This window comes from Mya arenaria, chromosome 3 (assembly GCF_026914265.1).
Source record: "Mya arenaria isolate MELC-2E11 chromosome 3, ASM2691426v1".
Taxonomy (NCBI): domain Eukaryota; kingdom Metazoa; phylum Mollusca; class Bivalvia; order Myida; family Myidae; genus Mya; species Mya arenaria.
The window spans coordinates 29,289,200-29,304,119 of record NC_069124.1 but is presented as its reverse complement, the minus strand read 5'-3'; the positions used below and the strand labels follow the sequence as shown (position 1 = coordinate 29,304,119).

At 33.4% G+C, this 14,920-nt stretch overlaps 2 protein-coding genes across 2 annotated transcripts; both read right to left on the bottom strand.

Moving 5' to 3' along the window:
- Positions 1-2,218: 2,218 nt before the first annotated feature.
- LOC128227211 (adhesion G protein-coupled receptor L3-like) lies at positions 2,219-9,453 on the bottom strand. The gene is made up of 16 exons (XM_052937514.1): positions 9,415-9,453; positions 8,975-9,091; positions 8,778-8,856; positions 8,493-8,589; positions 7,991-8,037; positions 7,628-7,760; positions 7,300-7,403; positions 7,007-7,109; positions 6,620-6,770; positions 5,942-6,011; positions 5,747-5,813; positions 5,352-5,437; positions 4,419-4,545; positions 3,207-3,248; positions 2,955-3,032; positions 2,219-2,311 (listed from the first exon to the last, which is right to left on the bottom strand). Exons 2-16 carry the CDS (start codon positions 9,051-9,053, stop codon positions 2,258-2,260), a joined length of 1,317 nt encoding a protein of 438 aa, XP_052793474.1. The 5' UTR covers positions 9,054-9,091; positions 9,415-9,453; the 3' UTR covers positions 2,219-2,257.
- Positions 9,398-14,019, bottom strand: LOC128225937 (deleted in malignant brain tumors 1 protein-like). Its single transcript, XM_052935830.1, has 6 exons — positions 13,866-14,019; positions 12,217-12,321; positions 11,544-11,632; positions 10,833-11,015; positions 10,635-10,706; positions 9,398-9,523 (listed from the first exon to the last, which is right to left on the bottom strand). Exons 1-6 carry the CDS (start codon positions 14,017-14,019, stop codon positions 9,398-9,400), a joined length of 729 nt encoding a protein of 242 aa, XP_052791790.1.
- Positions 14,020-14,920: the final 901 nt, after the last annotated feature.

The window sequence follows — 14,920 nt, the reverse complement described above, 5'->3', positions numbered from 1 at the left end:
GAATTACTTGAATAATTAATGGTGCTAAACTTCAAAGTGAATGCATCGTCTTAGGTGAAACGCGACATACTCTTTTATTGTTTCAACCAGTTGGGTTTGGAAATGTGTGGTGGTCATATTCGTTAAACGCTTTGCATAATATTTATGTTTTCCAATCTGAAGTGTTGCCTATTTACTTTAAAATGTTTATTGAAATTAAATATAAGTGTAAAACCTAACATAAATCATGACAGATCCCATGTATGTATAAGATTCAGCCGTTTTTAAGAAAATCTTCATCGATCAACAAAAAGTACTAAATTTTTTTAAAAAAATGTTAAAGCCGCTCAAAGGGTCTGTGTGTTAAGGAAGTGTTGCAACATTCAGACTTATAATCCTCAAGGAATCTTATCAAACATTCCATTATCCTTATAACCCCAAAGCGGACTACCTTTTACGCGCTACCTCTCCCCGCTAGATCTTCACCAGGACTACTTAACTTCCCGGGTCAAACGTGTTAATTTTGAACGCACACTAATGAACATATATAATCTAAACGACAGGTTGCATTAAAATAAAATGTGTACCTAAGCTCTTCACGAGGAAATTAGAATTAGTATTTAAACACAACTAATATACCAAGCAAATTATACGAAAAGGCTTTAGATACAATCAGCAGCCCGAAGATGGAGAGCTTAATACATGTCCTGATCAGCCTTTATGTTTCCTTACAATATAACTACTGCCAAGTTGATTAGTTGACAATACACGACGGGTTAAGACTAAGCGAGGGGGGGGGGGGGTGTCCTTTCTCGCTGAGATGGCACAATGGGCGGATCTTACAACCGATGAAGTAGATTCCAATTCACAGACATTTTAACACTTGTTTACATCAGTGTCCAAAAGGGATCAGCATATAGTTTGGAAATATTATCTGAGTTAGTGCAAATGCAATAAGATTAAAATATGTGGCCTGTGCCGTTATCGATCTGATTTTTAGAAAACAATTTACGAATAAAACAGTGTTAGTTAGAATTGGTAATGTAATGGTATACGTTTGAACCAGTAAACAATTGTGAAACTCTAATGGACATAAAGATGCCCTCGACACAATAGTACAAAAGAACATCAGCAAATAAATCATACCGCAATCTATGTAAGTTCCTGAATGGAATTTATTTTTTTATTATTGAACAAACAAGCGAATTTTTCATAGAAAATAAAAGTAAATCATCATTAACATAGTTTGGGAACATAAATGCGTATTTACATGCTAAACATAATCTTTTTGATAAGAACACAGTTGTGTTGTTTTATTAAATGAATGGCTACACGCCATAGAATTATATCAAAATAATGATTTCAGATCGATCAAATAAATGAAAACGTATGTCTTAAGACAAAGTGTTTTGGTACAGAAACAAAACTAACCATAAATCATTGCAATAGTGAAACTTTGATGATCTTTTATTGCACTTGTTTTCGTTTTGACAAAGAAAAAAAATCATTTTTATCCCTTTTTAATCTTCAAATACTCTGGTAAAGTAGCTCGGACATGACTGAAAAATTCATGTAGCAAACAAGCAATAAGCCAAAAATGATAAACATAACATCTAAATATAGTCATCAATGTAATCGGTGTAGAATGTTCATCTCATTGTTTCGCCCTTAACAAGCCTGGTTTGCAAACGATTAGGGTACAAACGATGTTCAGACAATGAAATAATAAATGACACTAAATACGCAATACTTAGATGTTGACTAGGTACTGACTTGGCGTACAGAAAAAAAATCAATTGCATACAATAGATTATAACAATTAAGCATACAAAATATTAGTTGAAGTATTATGATAAAATGTTAAATGATAATTCAAATTAATGACCGGTCATTTGGCTCCATTATTATCGACATTTCTTAAGCATTTATTTATTAAAAATATGCTTATTATAACTTACTCAACAAAATCAAGTCAAATCGTGACCTGTAATTTTTTAATTATTAACCAAATCAGTAAAAAGGAAGCATTTAACTAATACTTAACTTAATGTTTGTTTTAAATCGTTAAAAAAAGTGTTCTTATTGAAGCAACCTTTATTGATTTAAGAGGATGTATATTTCAATTAAAGGATCATTCCAGTGAGGCTCATTCATGTGTGAGGTTTCTAACCCCAGACGGACCGATCTTCTGATCAATTGATGGACAAATGTATAATGTCCACTATAACATTTTCAGATTCGACTTTTTCGACATACATGTAGACTGCATATTCGTCAGTTATGCAGTTGATTCGTTGGACATCACGCTTGATTTTCCTACAGCCGAGGATTTCTGGAAACACACATGCATTATTTATCAAATTTATATTTAGATTATAACCTATAAATGAGTCAATAAAATCAGCCTTCAATAAGTACGTTTAAATCTAAGACGTTTAGATCATTTTACCTAATATGTTTGAATTATTACATAGCCCGAACATTTAGACACCAATGCATCCTTTCAATTTTGTTCTGGCCTAAGATGGACTTACAATGACCGCATTAGTATCAATTTTAACCCATTTGTTTTAACAGCACTTCGGTAAGTTGAGTATTAACACACGAACAGATGTCAGATCATGTATTTTGCTATTTTCTTTACACATTCGATCTACTGGATAAAACTGAAATGTTATTTCGCAAACTAGCATAAAAAGCAAAGAACAAAACACAGCAATAAATAATTATTATTAAGATTCTTTAAATTGCTCTAGTTCACTTTTAAAAACTTTTCGGCCAATAGCCTTTTTCTTAAATGTAAGAGAAAAAAATGGCTTCTTGGTGATTGTATTATTTTTTTTTATATAACATCCTTGTTTTACTAAAATAAAAATATCCGAGTAATAATACTTAAACTATATGTTAGAAATAACCCAGCATCGTAAACAAAAGATAAGGATACGGTTTCCAACTATAACAAAATCAATTAGTACCGTTTTCATTTCGATTGCAGTGGTCGATACCTCTGGTGCAAGCCATCTGGGTCGCCTTGCTCTGAACGCCTCCTGCACCTACGTTGGAAAACAAACAGACAAAGATGGTGTAATTATTCCATTGACAGTGCGATCACCGAATTATGCAAACGTGCATTAGATGGAATTAAACCACTAGAAAAAAATAATAAACAAGCTCTGCTCTTTAAGTGAACACTGCTTTGTTTGAAAAAACAAAGAGCGCAATAATACCTTCCGATCCATTATGCACTGAACGATGAAGATAAGGACCCCCTGAAAATATACACATAGTTATTTGTTTCATATACGAGTATTAAATGACATGTGTTTGTGTATTTGTATTGTTGTTGTTTCTGTGCAATGTGAAGCAAAATAACAAAATGTGACAAATAAATGTAGTGTGGAAATGAACAATGTTTCGTAAAACGACAACATTTATACTTTTGCAAATAAACCTGCATCATATCGAACGTGCAACTACACTATAGTGTACCTGCACCTGTATTATCTTGTATTTGTCCCCGTATTAAATTGTACATGCATATTAATTCTGATGTACGTGCACCTGCATTATATTTTGTTCGTGTACTTGCATTATGTTGTACGTAAACTTGAATTATGTACGTACACATGTATTATGTTGTACGTACACATGCATGATGTTGTACGTACACCTGTATTATGTTGTAAGTGTACCTGCATTATGTTGTACGTACACATGTATTATGTTGTACGTACACCTGCATTATGTTGTACGTACACATTCTTTATACTGTATGTACACATGCATTATGTTGTACGTACACCTGTATTATGTTGTACGTGCGCATGCATTATCTTGTACGTACACATGTATTATGTTGTACGTACACCTGTATTATGTTGTACGTGCACATGCATTATGTTGTACGTACACATGCATTATGTTGTACGTACACATGCATTATGTTGTAAGTACACATGCATTATGTTGTAAGTACACCTGCATTATGTTGTTAGTACACCTGTATTACGTTTTACATCCACATTCTTTATCTTGTACATGTAGCTGCATTATGTTGTACGTGAATTTGCATTATATTGTAAATGCACCTGCAATATGATGTAAGTACACATGCATTGTGATATACGTGTAACTGCATTATCTTGTAAATGGGCCTTATGATGGTGTACGTACACATACAGTATACCTGAATGCACATTAAGACTGATACACGTATACACACACAATAGTATACAAATTATAAAATATATATTGTACATGTACCTGCATAATTTTGAACGTGTACCTTGGCAATGTTGTAGATTTACTTAAAGGCTGTTATACGTGCATATTCAGGTTGTTGTTCGTGTACAAACAGGCATTTGTACGCGTATCTGTTTATTGTTTTACGTCTACATGCAGGCTGTTGTACGTGCACGTGCAAAACATTGAACGTGTACCTGAATACTGTTGAAAATGACAAAGAGGTACTGGAAAACGACAGTATCTTTGTTGACAGCAAACACTCCGAACAGCCACGTGATCCCGAACACTGGCAACAAAATACACACGCTCCGTAGCCCGGTCCTGTGACATATCAAAACATAGAATAACGATAATTTAAGCTTATTTATTATAGATAAGTTGGTGGAGACCGCCATCTCAAATAATATGTGCTTTTAAATTGATTATACAGCTATTCTATGGTATGCATGTTTTTCATTACTTAGTATAATGTTTTCCGTGATATATGTGTTGCAATTTAACTGACCAAATCCAGTTGGCAACCCATTAGTATATAATTAGCATTCGCATTTAAATAGAAACAAATAAAATTACCAGAGCAACACATGAGCTTGACATTTTCACCGAATTACACCAATATTCAACACACCACTTTAGGATGACCGCGTTAGGGCGTACGCAAACATATATCCAGTAGCTCAATTGAGAAAAGGGACGGCCAAAGGTTGAGTCAGTTTTAACATTCTATTTAATCACACTCAAAATATAAGATATGTTTTCGTAAGCCAGTGCTCACGTACATCCAGTATATATGCGGTCATACTTCTGTTCTATGACAAAAGTATGAGAAAATATCTCTTCTCCGGTTGTAAAGTGTTCGAAATTAACATGAAGCTTCTATGTAGACGTGACATTTTACCCACCTGAGATATCCAGCATAAACTAACATTATATCAATCGTAAGGGCCGTTAACAGATGTATTCGATCTAAGAAATTGCATTTGTATTCTGGTATATAAGGCAAAGTATCGTCAAATTTCTCTATGTATGATGATTAATCATAGTCTTTTGAATTTGCTGAGAAAATAGGTGTTTTAAGAGATGCTTATATCATAAATGTAAGTCAGCGATAGAGAAAAGAAACTTTCTTGATCTTGTCAGCATCTCCTCGTTTTGACATAGCGGAAGTCCCAAACAACCTTTTGATAACAGCGACCGTGATGATGGTGTTCGTCTTTAACAAAAAAGAAACATCACCCTTAGTATCAAGAATAAAATCAACAACACATCCATCACCAACAAGAAAAAAATGACTAACAACTTCAAACACAAATGCAGCAACATCATAAACGTGTAAATATTACCGATACCAAGAACTAGTATAATACGTTAGAAACATGAGAACTTATCCACTTAAATGTTTATTTAACTGCTTCCGCAACAATAAGAGCTTCGAGAGAGTGTTGATTATCATATCTTAAGTTTTAAGATTTAACAATAAAATCAAGTATGTTTTCAAAAGCCGAATAAGGAAGTTACTTACAAAAATAATTGTCAATGCCGGTCCTGCAAAAGCCCAGAAAAGTCCCGAGTCAATGCTAAGCCAACAGCTAGAAAAAAAGATTCACATCAAAATGCTGCATTCTTGGAATTTAAATCAACGAAATATAAGTAGCAACACATGAGCGTGATTTGTTTAACGGGATTTTATACTTTTTTCTCGCAATGTTTTACTTACAATTTGTCATTTCCATAACCTTTCAGTTTAGATAATGTAGCAGAAATGACCACAACGACCAGGGGAAGTTCTGAAAATATTTAGCACCTCAATAGGTGAAATATTGATGTCTCCTAACCAACCCAATATAAGGTTATATCAATTTACGGCAATTATGATTAGGTTTTTATTCAAAACTTCGACCAAAAGGGGTTCGCTAAAAAGTAGTTTGTTCACTTGAACAAATTAATACTATTGTTATCGTTTAAACTTTATTACAATTAAATACAGGACTGGTATTCAATATTGGTTTTAATTGGATCTAAGAACGATGAACTTGTTATTAATAACTGTCAAACAGAGTGAATGAAGTCAATAATGTATGACTATAAGACTTAAGTTGAATATTAGATGCAAGCTCAAAACTATTTTAATAGCCTGCCTCTGAATTTAAATTCTTGTAACATGTATTTACATATTCTTTCCGAAATACGCCACTGTTTAAAACGATATCATTATAATAAATATATTATGATCACAAGCATAACAATTCAATCAATATCATGGCTTAATACTTTTACCAAATTACTTCTTTTGGGGGGTAAAAAATAAGTGTGTGTGTTAATATGTTTTCTGATAGTTTACTATACTGCGTACCAAATGTCTTTGTATGACTGTTTATTTTACGTAATAAAATACCGTAAGAAATTCCAAGCAATATTTTTAAAATGTTTCTTTTGTCAAGGGGTCTGAGCACCATTTGTGCAATAATACATCCTTCCGATAGCATCAAGAAAAAGGCAGCCAAAAATATGTAATGGAGCAGAACAGCAATGGACGTGCACACGGCCTGTAAGATATATACACACACAACATATACAGCAACGAATAATTGATTTCTTTCTATATAATTTCAGTAAGGAAAACACGCGTTCAAAACGTGTTCTTAAAAATTGTATATATACGTAAATATTACTTGTACGAATATCATGTACGGATCATTTGTTCAAATCATTTGCACTGGCATTTTTAAAATGAAATGGAATGGGTTTTTTCGAAAAAATAAAGTAACATTAGTGCATTTACATGATGCGAAGTGAAGTTCACTCCTGCAAGAAACAGGACGTAAGCCAGAACTAGAACCGTACACAGGTTGAGAAGCAAAACTGACCTATTCGAACGTACAGCCCTGGAACGATTATGATATCTGTTTGATCTTTTATAAGAAATTGTGCCTCTTTGTCGTAAGAATTTATTATGATGTTTTTGAAGTATTTCGCTTGTATTTTCTTGTCGTCAATCTGTATCATGTACTCAGCATTGACTCATCTATCGATCAAAGAACTCAAGTAGTTTGTTTATATAAAAATAAAACTAACCTCCAGAAGCACACATAGGTTGTAATGGTAAGAACCAAACCAATTATAGATATACTGCATCCCACGATTGATAAAACTCCAAGGCGGCGATGATGAATAGTTTCCTAAGTATTAAAAGGATTTTCATACAGTCGGAAGGAAATACGCAAATAAAATATATTAAAACTCTTATATATGGTCAGAAGGTTCAAATAAACGTTCGTTTGATAATGCAAGGACAACTAAGTTGCGCAAAAATATACAGGTTTTACTGCTAGTTGTGATAACACATCTTCACAACAGTGCTATGGAAATCATCTCAAACTAAAATACAAATTAAATCAAAAACCGTTTCAGTGGTAATGGCAGGGCTCATAAGAACAGCAAAGTTTGTAAGGTGGTCACAATGACAGGACACGGTTCCCTTTTTGGTGTCAAAGTGTTTCAAAGTGCATCCGTTTGTGGACCAGTGGCCTTTCTCGCTACAAACGAAACAGAACTGATAGGTTGTTAACTATTGCTTTTTTGATACATGATTGTAAAATGGAATATTAATATAATTAATTAGTTTGTTGAAGATTTATTATTTGTGTAGAGGAAACATACATTTTTCTTATATATTGTGTTCTCTAAGATTGTTTACTAAAATTATTTATACCCAAAAGAAAATATTTCATCGAATTTAAGTAAAAGCAAATGTTTTATAATAAACCTTTGATTTGTGTCCCAAAAGGAACATGCAGGCTTCCTTAATTTTCTCTGAAACAAAATGCGCAATAAATACATCAAGTTATGTTCATGCAAATTTGAATCGATCATCACATTATAAACCTGAGATTTTATATTCTCCAATAACGACTGAATTAATATAACGACTATATTGATTATAACACATATTATTGTCTATTAATACGACCAACGTCATGTTTAAAGACACAAAAACACTAAACGAGCGATTGAACTGACACATTAGAAGTAACCTTATATCGTATCATTTTATTTGCGAAAGCGCCATGGCTAAGTCAGTGAAATAAACTAAGACTCAAATTCTACTTAAAACAAAAAAACGATCCATGTACTATAAAGAATTATGATGAAATGTCAACAAAGATTCAACAAGATACACAACGCCATCAGACAACATAGGCATATAACATATATAAAATATATATAGTTATATCAAAAGTTATATATGAATTCGAACTGTTACATACATCAAAGACATGGAAGGTTAGCATGACGTCCTCTTTTCTGAGTTCATGTCCGTAAAAACTAAAGGCCAAAACCGGCCCGTTGATTGAACTGTCTAACCTGGCAATCAAAATAAGTAAGAAATCTTTATACTTAAGTCAAAGATCTTAGTCGTTCATTGCAGAGCAGGAAAGTTGCAAAACTATTATGCAAATGAAGCTATATTTCGCCGTTCGTTTTTTATAGCTACATCGTTTTACTTATATTTTATGCTTCTGAAACGCATATAAAAAGGTTATTGCACTTACGAGTCGATATCGGTAGTTGAAGGCAACATTCCCGACATGTTTTTAAACAAGCTGCCGCTAAATACTTTTTTTCCAATCTCTATGTCAAAAAAGGAATTTTTCAGAATTTAGGTACGTTAATAAAATAAACAATATTTACTACAATCAAACAAACAGTTGCGTCTAAGTATGTACTGAAACCAAAAAAGGTTGGTTACCTGTTCCACAGCCAACGACAATCTGATCAACCATTCTGTTCTTGGCTTGTTTAGTGTTAGCGGCAGTAGACGGAAACATTATATTGTCACACCTGTCTACTTCTCCAATTTCTATCACTTAAAGTAATAAACTACATGATGTAACAATCATACAAGTAGTAACATTTAATAATGCAATGAAAAGTACAGGAACAAACTAAGTACTTAAAAAAATCAATTATAAACACTACGATGTAAACAAACTCAGGAATAATCTGATAAGATACTTAGTAACATAGTTATGAATATGCAAGCTCGTTATTGTTACATTATCCTCTTGAGTTAAATATGGAAACGTGTATCGGTGACAGGTTCATTATTTTGATCGGGAGGAAAACAAGGACATGCTTATGTTTTGTTTTAAAATTACACCATCTCTTAATACTAAGCAAACATCTTACACAAGTTTGGCTTTTCGAAAGTCTTGTTCAAAACCGTAACAGACGTGTTCACAAGTTTCGTAATAAACCGGTCGATTGTATTTATTACCGAGTCGGCACCAACTCCCTTCTGTTGTTAAGAAAACATCAAACAAAAGCGTTACGTTACATTGAAAAATAAATAGCGAATTGACAATAAAAAATATTATTATTTATGTACACAATGTTTCGGCCATGATTTATAAAAGCGGAAAAATCTCAAAGCAAACGATCATCCACGGTAGGGTCGGCTTATAAATCGTTTACATCGTTCTTGTAGTAAAGACCTAGTAAATATCTTTGTTAAGTACATGCTTGACAAGAGTCAGTGAAATGGTGCGGCATGGTTTAACTATTGTAATTTTCGATTTGATGAACAAGAATACAAGTTGCTCAGTCTGCATCGCACCAAGTCATGAAACAAACGGTCATTAGTTCGAACCCTGCACCAGGTACATGCTATCCTTACAGGTTTACTGTCATAAAATAAAACAAAAGTTGGCTTGTTATGGGGTTGGAAAAAAGTTGATGTAAAGCAGAGGCATTTGAAAGTAAATTCTGCTACTTTTATGTGAAGATATACATAAAAAAAAACATGTTTATGAAGGTTTATCTAAAATCACATGAATACTTTTGCGTAATTTTTTATCTTTTTGAAAACTGAGTTTTCTTCGTTCGAAAATACATCAATTTGAATGCAATGAAAGAGGAATATTGGTACTGTGTTTTAATCCAGGCGGTTGTATTCGACTAAATTGTGAATCTGTAAACATTTATAAGATTCAAGTATGAAATTCAGGATCATTACGCAGTACAAATAACCCTTTGAGAATATGTATATTACTGGTTTAAATAACACCGAGACACGTTTTGACACTGCATTTGTTTCTAAGCTGAATAAAGTAAGTTTAATACAAAACTGGTTATAATAATGTCTTACTTAACTAAGCAATATGAAGGTATTATGAAACTTAATGAGTTAGCATACGTATATAATATTAAAAAGGAGGTCTTGCTAATCACTTAGTCGATCTTTGTTTTGTAAACTAGTTCCTTATCTCTTTCGGTTTTTTCAGACAAAAGTCATAAAACAAAGACGTGATGAGGAAAGCTAGTTTGTGTGTATGACTTCATGTAATCGAAGCAAAATCATTTTTATCTGATACATGTTCGGACAATCACAGAAACAAAAACATACGTACGTCATTAATCAAACTTTTCCATGACGATGTCGAATTTCCATCCAATAAATTATTCGCAACTTCGAAGAAACTCTGAAACGAAATTCGACATATATGTCTTAAGCTTTAACCGAAATAAACTCACAGTTTCGTAGTTGTATATAGATAATACAGATGTTTACAAGGGAGGATACGTAGCTGGCAATAAAGCACACATACGTCAGTGTCGTTCACGATTGTGACAGAATTGATTTCGATGTCGTCAATGACTTTATCAAGGATTTGGTTTACATTCTGTAGATCGCCCGCTGTTGGCAAGTGCTTACTATCTGTCGTCAAGATATTTGTTTCCTGTTTTAACCTCGACAAAGCCTCTGTGGAATTCAGGGAACCATTAAACACCTACAAATTGAAAGTTTCCACAGTACAATCAGCTTATTCGGACATATAAGTACTGCAAGATTCGTGTGTATATTACGTCTTCACTAAATAGGCTTAGACACAAAAGTGTGTTTGTTTTGCCAACTATGTGCATGATCTAATTTATTTGAAATTTGTGTTTGGGGGTGCCTTTCAATTATTGAGTCTTCTAAAATAATGTTTAATATTGAACAAAAGATGCCTTAAACAGATCAAGATTTAATAACAATTTATCATTATATTTATTTCATTTATTTTTTGAAATAAAGAGAAATATATAAATAATCTTTTTTTTCAAATCTCATTTTATTATTCGACTTTATAAATGTACGAACTTAATGTTTGTGTGTAAAAAAACATTTTAAAGTTACTCACAAACGAAATTTAATACATTTATTTTAAATTTTGGAGCCATTTTCTAGGATTTAAAATGAAAATAAGAAGTGCAAATGAAAATTAAAGACAATGTCGCTACAAAATTGAAATTCTATGAATACTAATATCATGTACCTGAACGTGTAAATCCTGTATGGCGATCTTTGTACAATTGTTAACGGGGCTCAAATAATTGCCATTTTGACAACGACGATAAACATCGCCTAAAACAAATGTCTAAGTATTCATTGACAAATAATAATATATTTTCAGACATACTTGTGAAATTACTTACGACACAACATTATTGGTTTTTATTGTGAGTAACTTCTGTCATTTCGTATTTTCGTCGCAAAATTACGGAAATAGGCCAAGTTGAGGGTTGAAATGTTTCTATCAGATGACGTATTTCTTTTTTTAATTTTCATTAGACATGCACAAACGATTGAGCAAGCTTTGTTGGCTTCAAGCTTCCCCTGAATCCAATTAAGCAATATGTTTAGGCTCTTGTTTTATGAGGGACTTTCTTGCTTTGGGAAAGTTAACAACTTAACATGTTTGAAAATGAAGCAGTATTTTTTGTCTGCAAAGTTTTGCGCAAAAATATTCGGGGCAAAATATGACGTATTATTATTTCGTATATTCGCCTTGCCGCATGTCGTATTTCGACCAACCATAGTTTCGCATAATGCCACAGCTTTATACAACAGAATTGATAAGTGTATAGCTCTCTCAACAATCGTGCTCAAATCAATCAGTATAAACTAAAAGATATTTCCATATTTTATACGCAGGATCAAATCTTTACCTCGGTACCCCTCACCGCATCCCTTTAGAGATATCTCTCCGTCAAGAACTGCTGGCCATTCTCTGTCTTGTTCGATGGATGCGGCGCATGACCTTGAAATTTTTCCTGAAAATTCGCTTAAATACTTTAACGAATGATAACGTTATCAATACAAATACTGTACTGTACTGTGTTGGTAGTTGTGTATAATAATTAAAACACACACACTATAATTGCATTGCAGTCGATTTAACAGACACATTCATTTCGGGCCGTGAGTATTATGTATATAATATTTTATATCTAACATATCTGTGTTTTATTTGTTCTGTGTCAAATTAGGCGTTTGCCCCGTGCCACTAAACCGGTTTTATGTTTAAACGTTTTGCTACTGAGCTTGTTTCTGTAGCTTTTTGCATAAATATTGAATATGTGCTTCAAACAGGAACATTTTCGATATTTTATGATTGAAATTGTCTCTGTATATGACATTGTATTTTACAAGAGTATATTGAAACACATATACACCATCATGTTTTAATTTAGCACTTATATTTTACATGTATCCCACTTCAGTGGCCTGTTGGGTAAGAGCAAAAAGGCGACAAATTGCTGTCGTTCTCTTTATCTCGTGTTCGCGTTGGCGTGCAAAAGGGCGAAACGCGAATTGGTGTTGACAAACATATACGAAACCTTGCCATTTCGCCAACTTTTGGCAACTATCTATCTGTCTTGTGTCTGTTTGTCTGTCTGAATGACTGTCGACCTGCATGCCTGCCGGCCTGCCGGCCCGCCCGATGAACGGCCGTTTGCCCAACGCCCGCACCTCCGCCCAACGTCCGTCCATCCGTCCGTCCGTCCGTCAATTCGTCCGTCCGTCTGTCTATTCGTCTGTCTGTCATTCCGTCTCTCCGTCCATATGTATTACTATATCAGTCAAAGAGTAATAAGAAAATTGTTTGATCTTGCCTTTGTTTGAACTTGAGTTAATATATATATGCTAATGACGGCATTCTGATTACGCAGTTATTAATATGTAAGCCTTTATGAAATATATTTTTTGAGTTGAAGATGATGTTTGAATGCGTACCCTAGACATACGACATGTTATGTATCGACAGATCGGATAAGTGTATATAATATCAATGTTGTCCAGCATCTTGTTTGAAAATGTCAATTGGCTTATTCATAACTCTGAGCAAAGACATAGCTGGAAAATCTAAATTGCCAACCTACAAAATACGTGTACTAGAAAACTATTTCCGTTGTCAAGGAAAGTGATTTTTACTTATTTCATTCAAGAAATATATATTTTCAACAGGTGAGTTTTTACAATGAGGTATTTGATATGAAACAAAAAAGTTACAGAACATAGAATAACACGTTAGTGTCCTGTACGGGAATTGTTTTTTTATCGTTCGGATGCAGAATATTTCTGTTAAACCTATAAATATTTTCAAAATACAATCAACAAATTATGATTATGATTGTGCGATGCATTTGTACTAAAACAGTCATAACAATTATGCATTCATTCACTCATATCTCACACTTATTCCAAAGTAAATTATAATCATAGTATGAAGAGCCATCTATTGCTACTGAAATTATAAGATTATAAAAAAGATATCTTGTAAACATCTTTTGAAACCAGAATCCAACTCAGGTACCTGTCACACACTGAACTCCTACATCCTCATTATGAAGGCAGTTGTGATGGCCCCATCCCCTATGAGCACAGTCTTCAATGTTTGATTCATTTCCAACGCAATGAACATCGTCTAGCCAGATTGGACCAATGCCTTTTCCGTAATGACTTCCCATTTTTATTACTGTTCTGATAAATGAATACCTCAGCTAAAATAAGAATAAACAGACTCACGAGGATGTTCATCATTCAACAAGGCAAGTTAATCGCAATGGCAAATGCAGTGGTATATGAGAATGAATTATTGTATGTCCACAGTTACAGATTTGTTTCAAGCAGATTTGTCACAACCAATGTTATGAAGGTTGTCTTCGTTAGGTTTATAGCCATTGCATTAAAACATTCAGTCCTGTTTATGTTTGCAAATCCGGAATATTGACAAATTGTATTTCTCGTTTCTGTTAATTTTTTAAAAGTTTAACTTCCTAAAAATCCTCTAAAGGAAATTGAAATTTCAGAGATGGGTGACGTTCGAGAGAATGCAACGTAGGAGAGCCACATTAAATATGCGCCCAATCCCCCTTGAAATTTATACATGAAAGGTATCCGCCAAGAATGTTAAAGCCAATATAGTGTTTCCCATTACACCGATCTACATCCTGTATTCAAAAAATATGGTCAGGCGGTCAAAAATGTATGGAAGCCTTGAAATGACGACTTACATGTTAGTGCTTCTATGTTACCTTGACGGTGGAAGGATACAGACTCACTTATTTACTGAGCGTACCGCGTTTATACTCACTGTCGGACGAGTCTATTTAAGCATACAAAGTTTATATTCTACTGTAAGTAAATACAAAGCAAAGGCCGGATAACTGTTTCGATAGTTTTTAATTCAAACCACCGAACATTAAATAAGTATATGACACATAAAAGCAATTCATTTAACAGCAAAATAAAACATTTTTTACTATTATTTTCAAATGAAATTAACCTCGGTCATTTTCCTTCGAAAACAACTTGGGATCAATACGGATGGTTAACATCCAAATCCTTAACATGTAACTACGTTGCAAG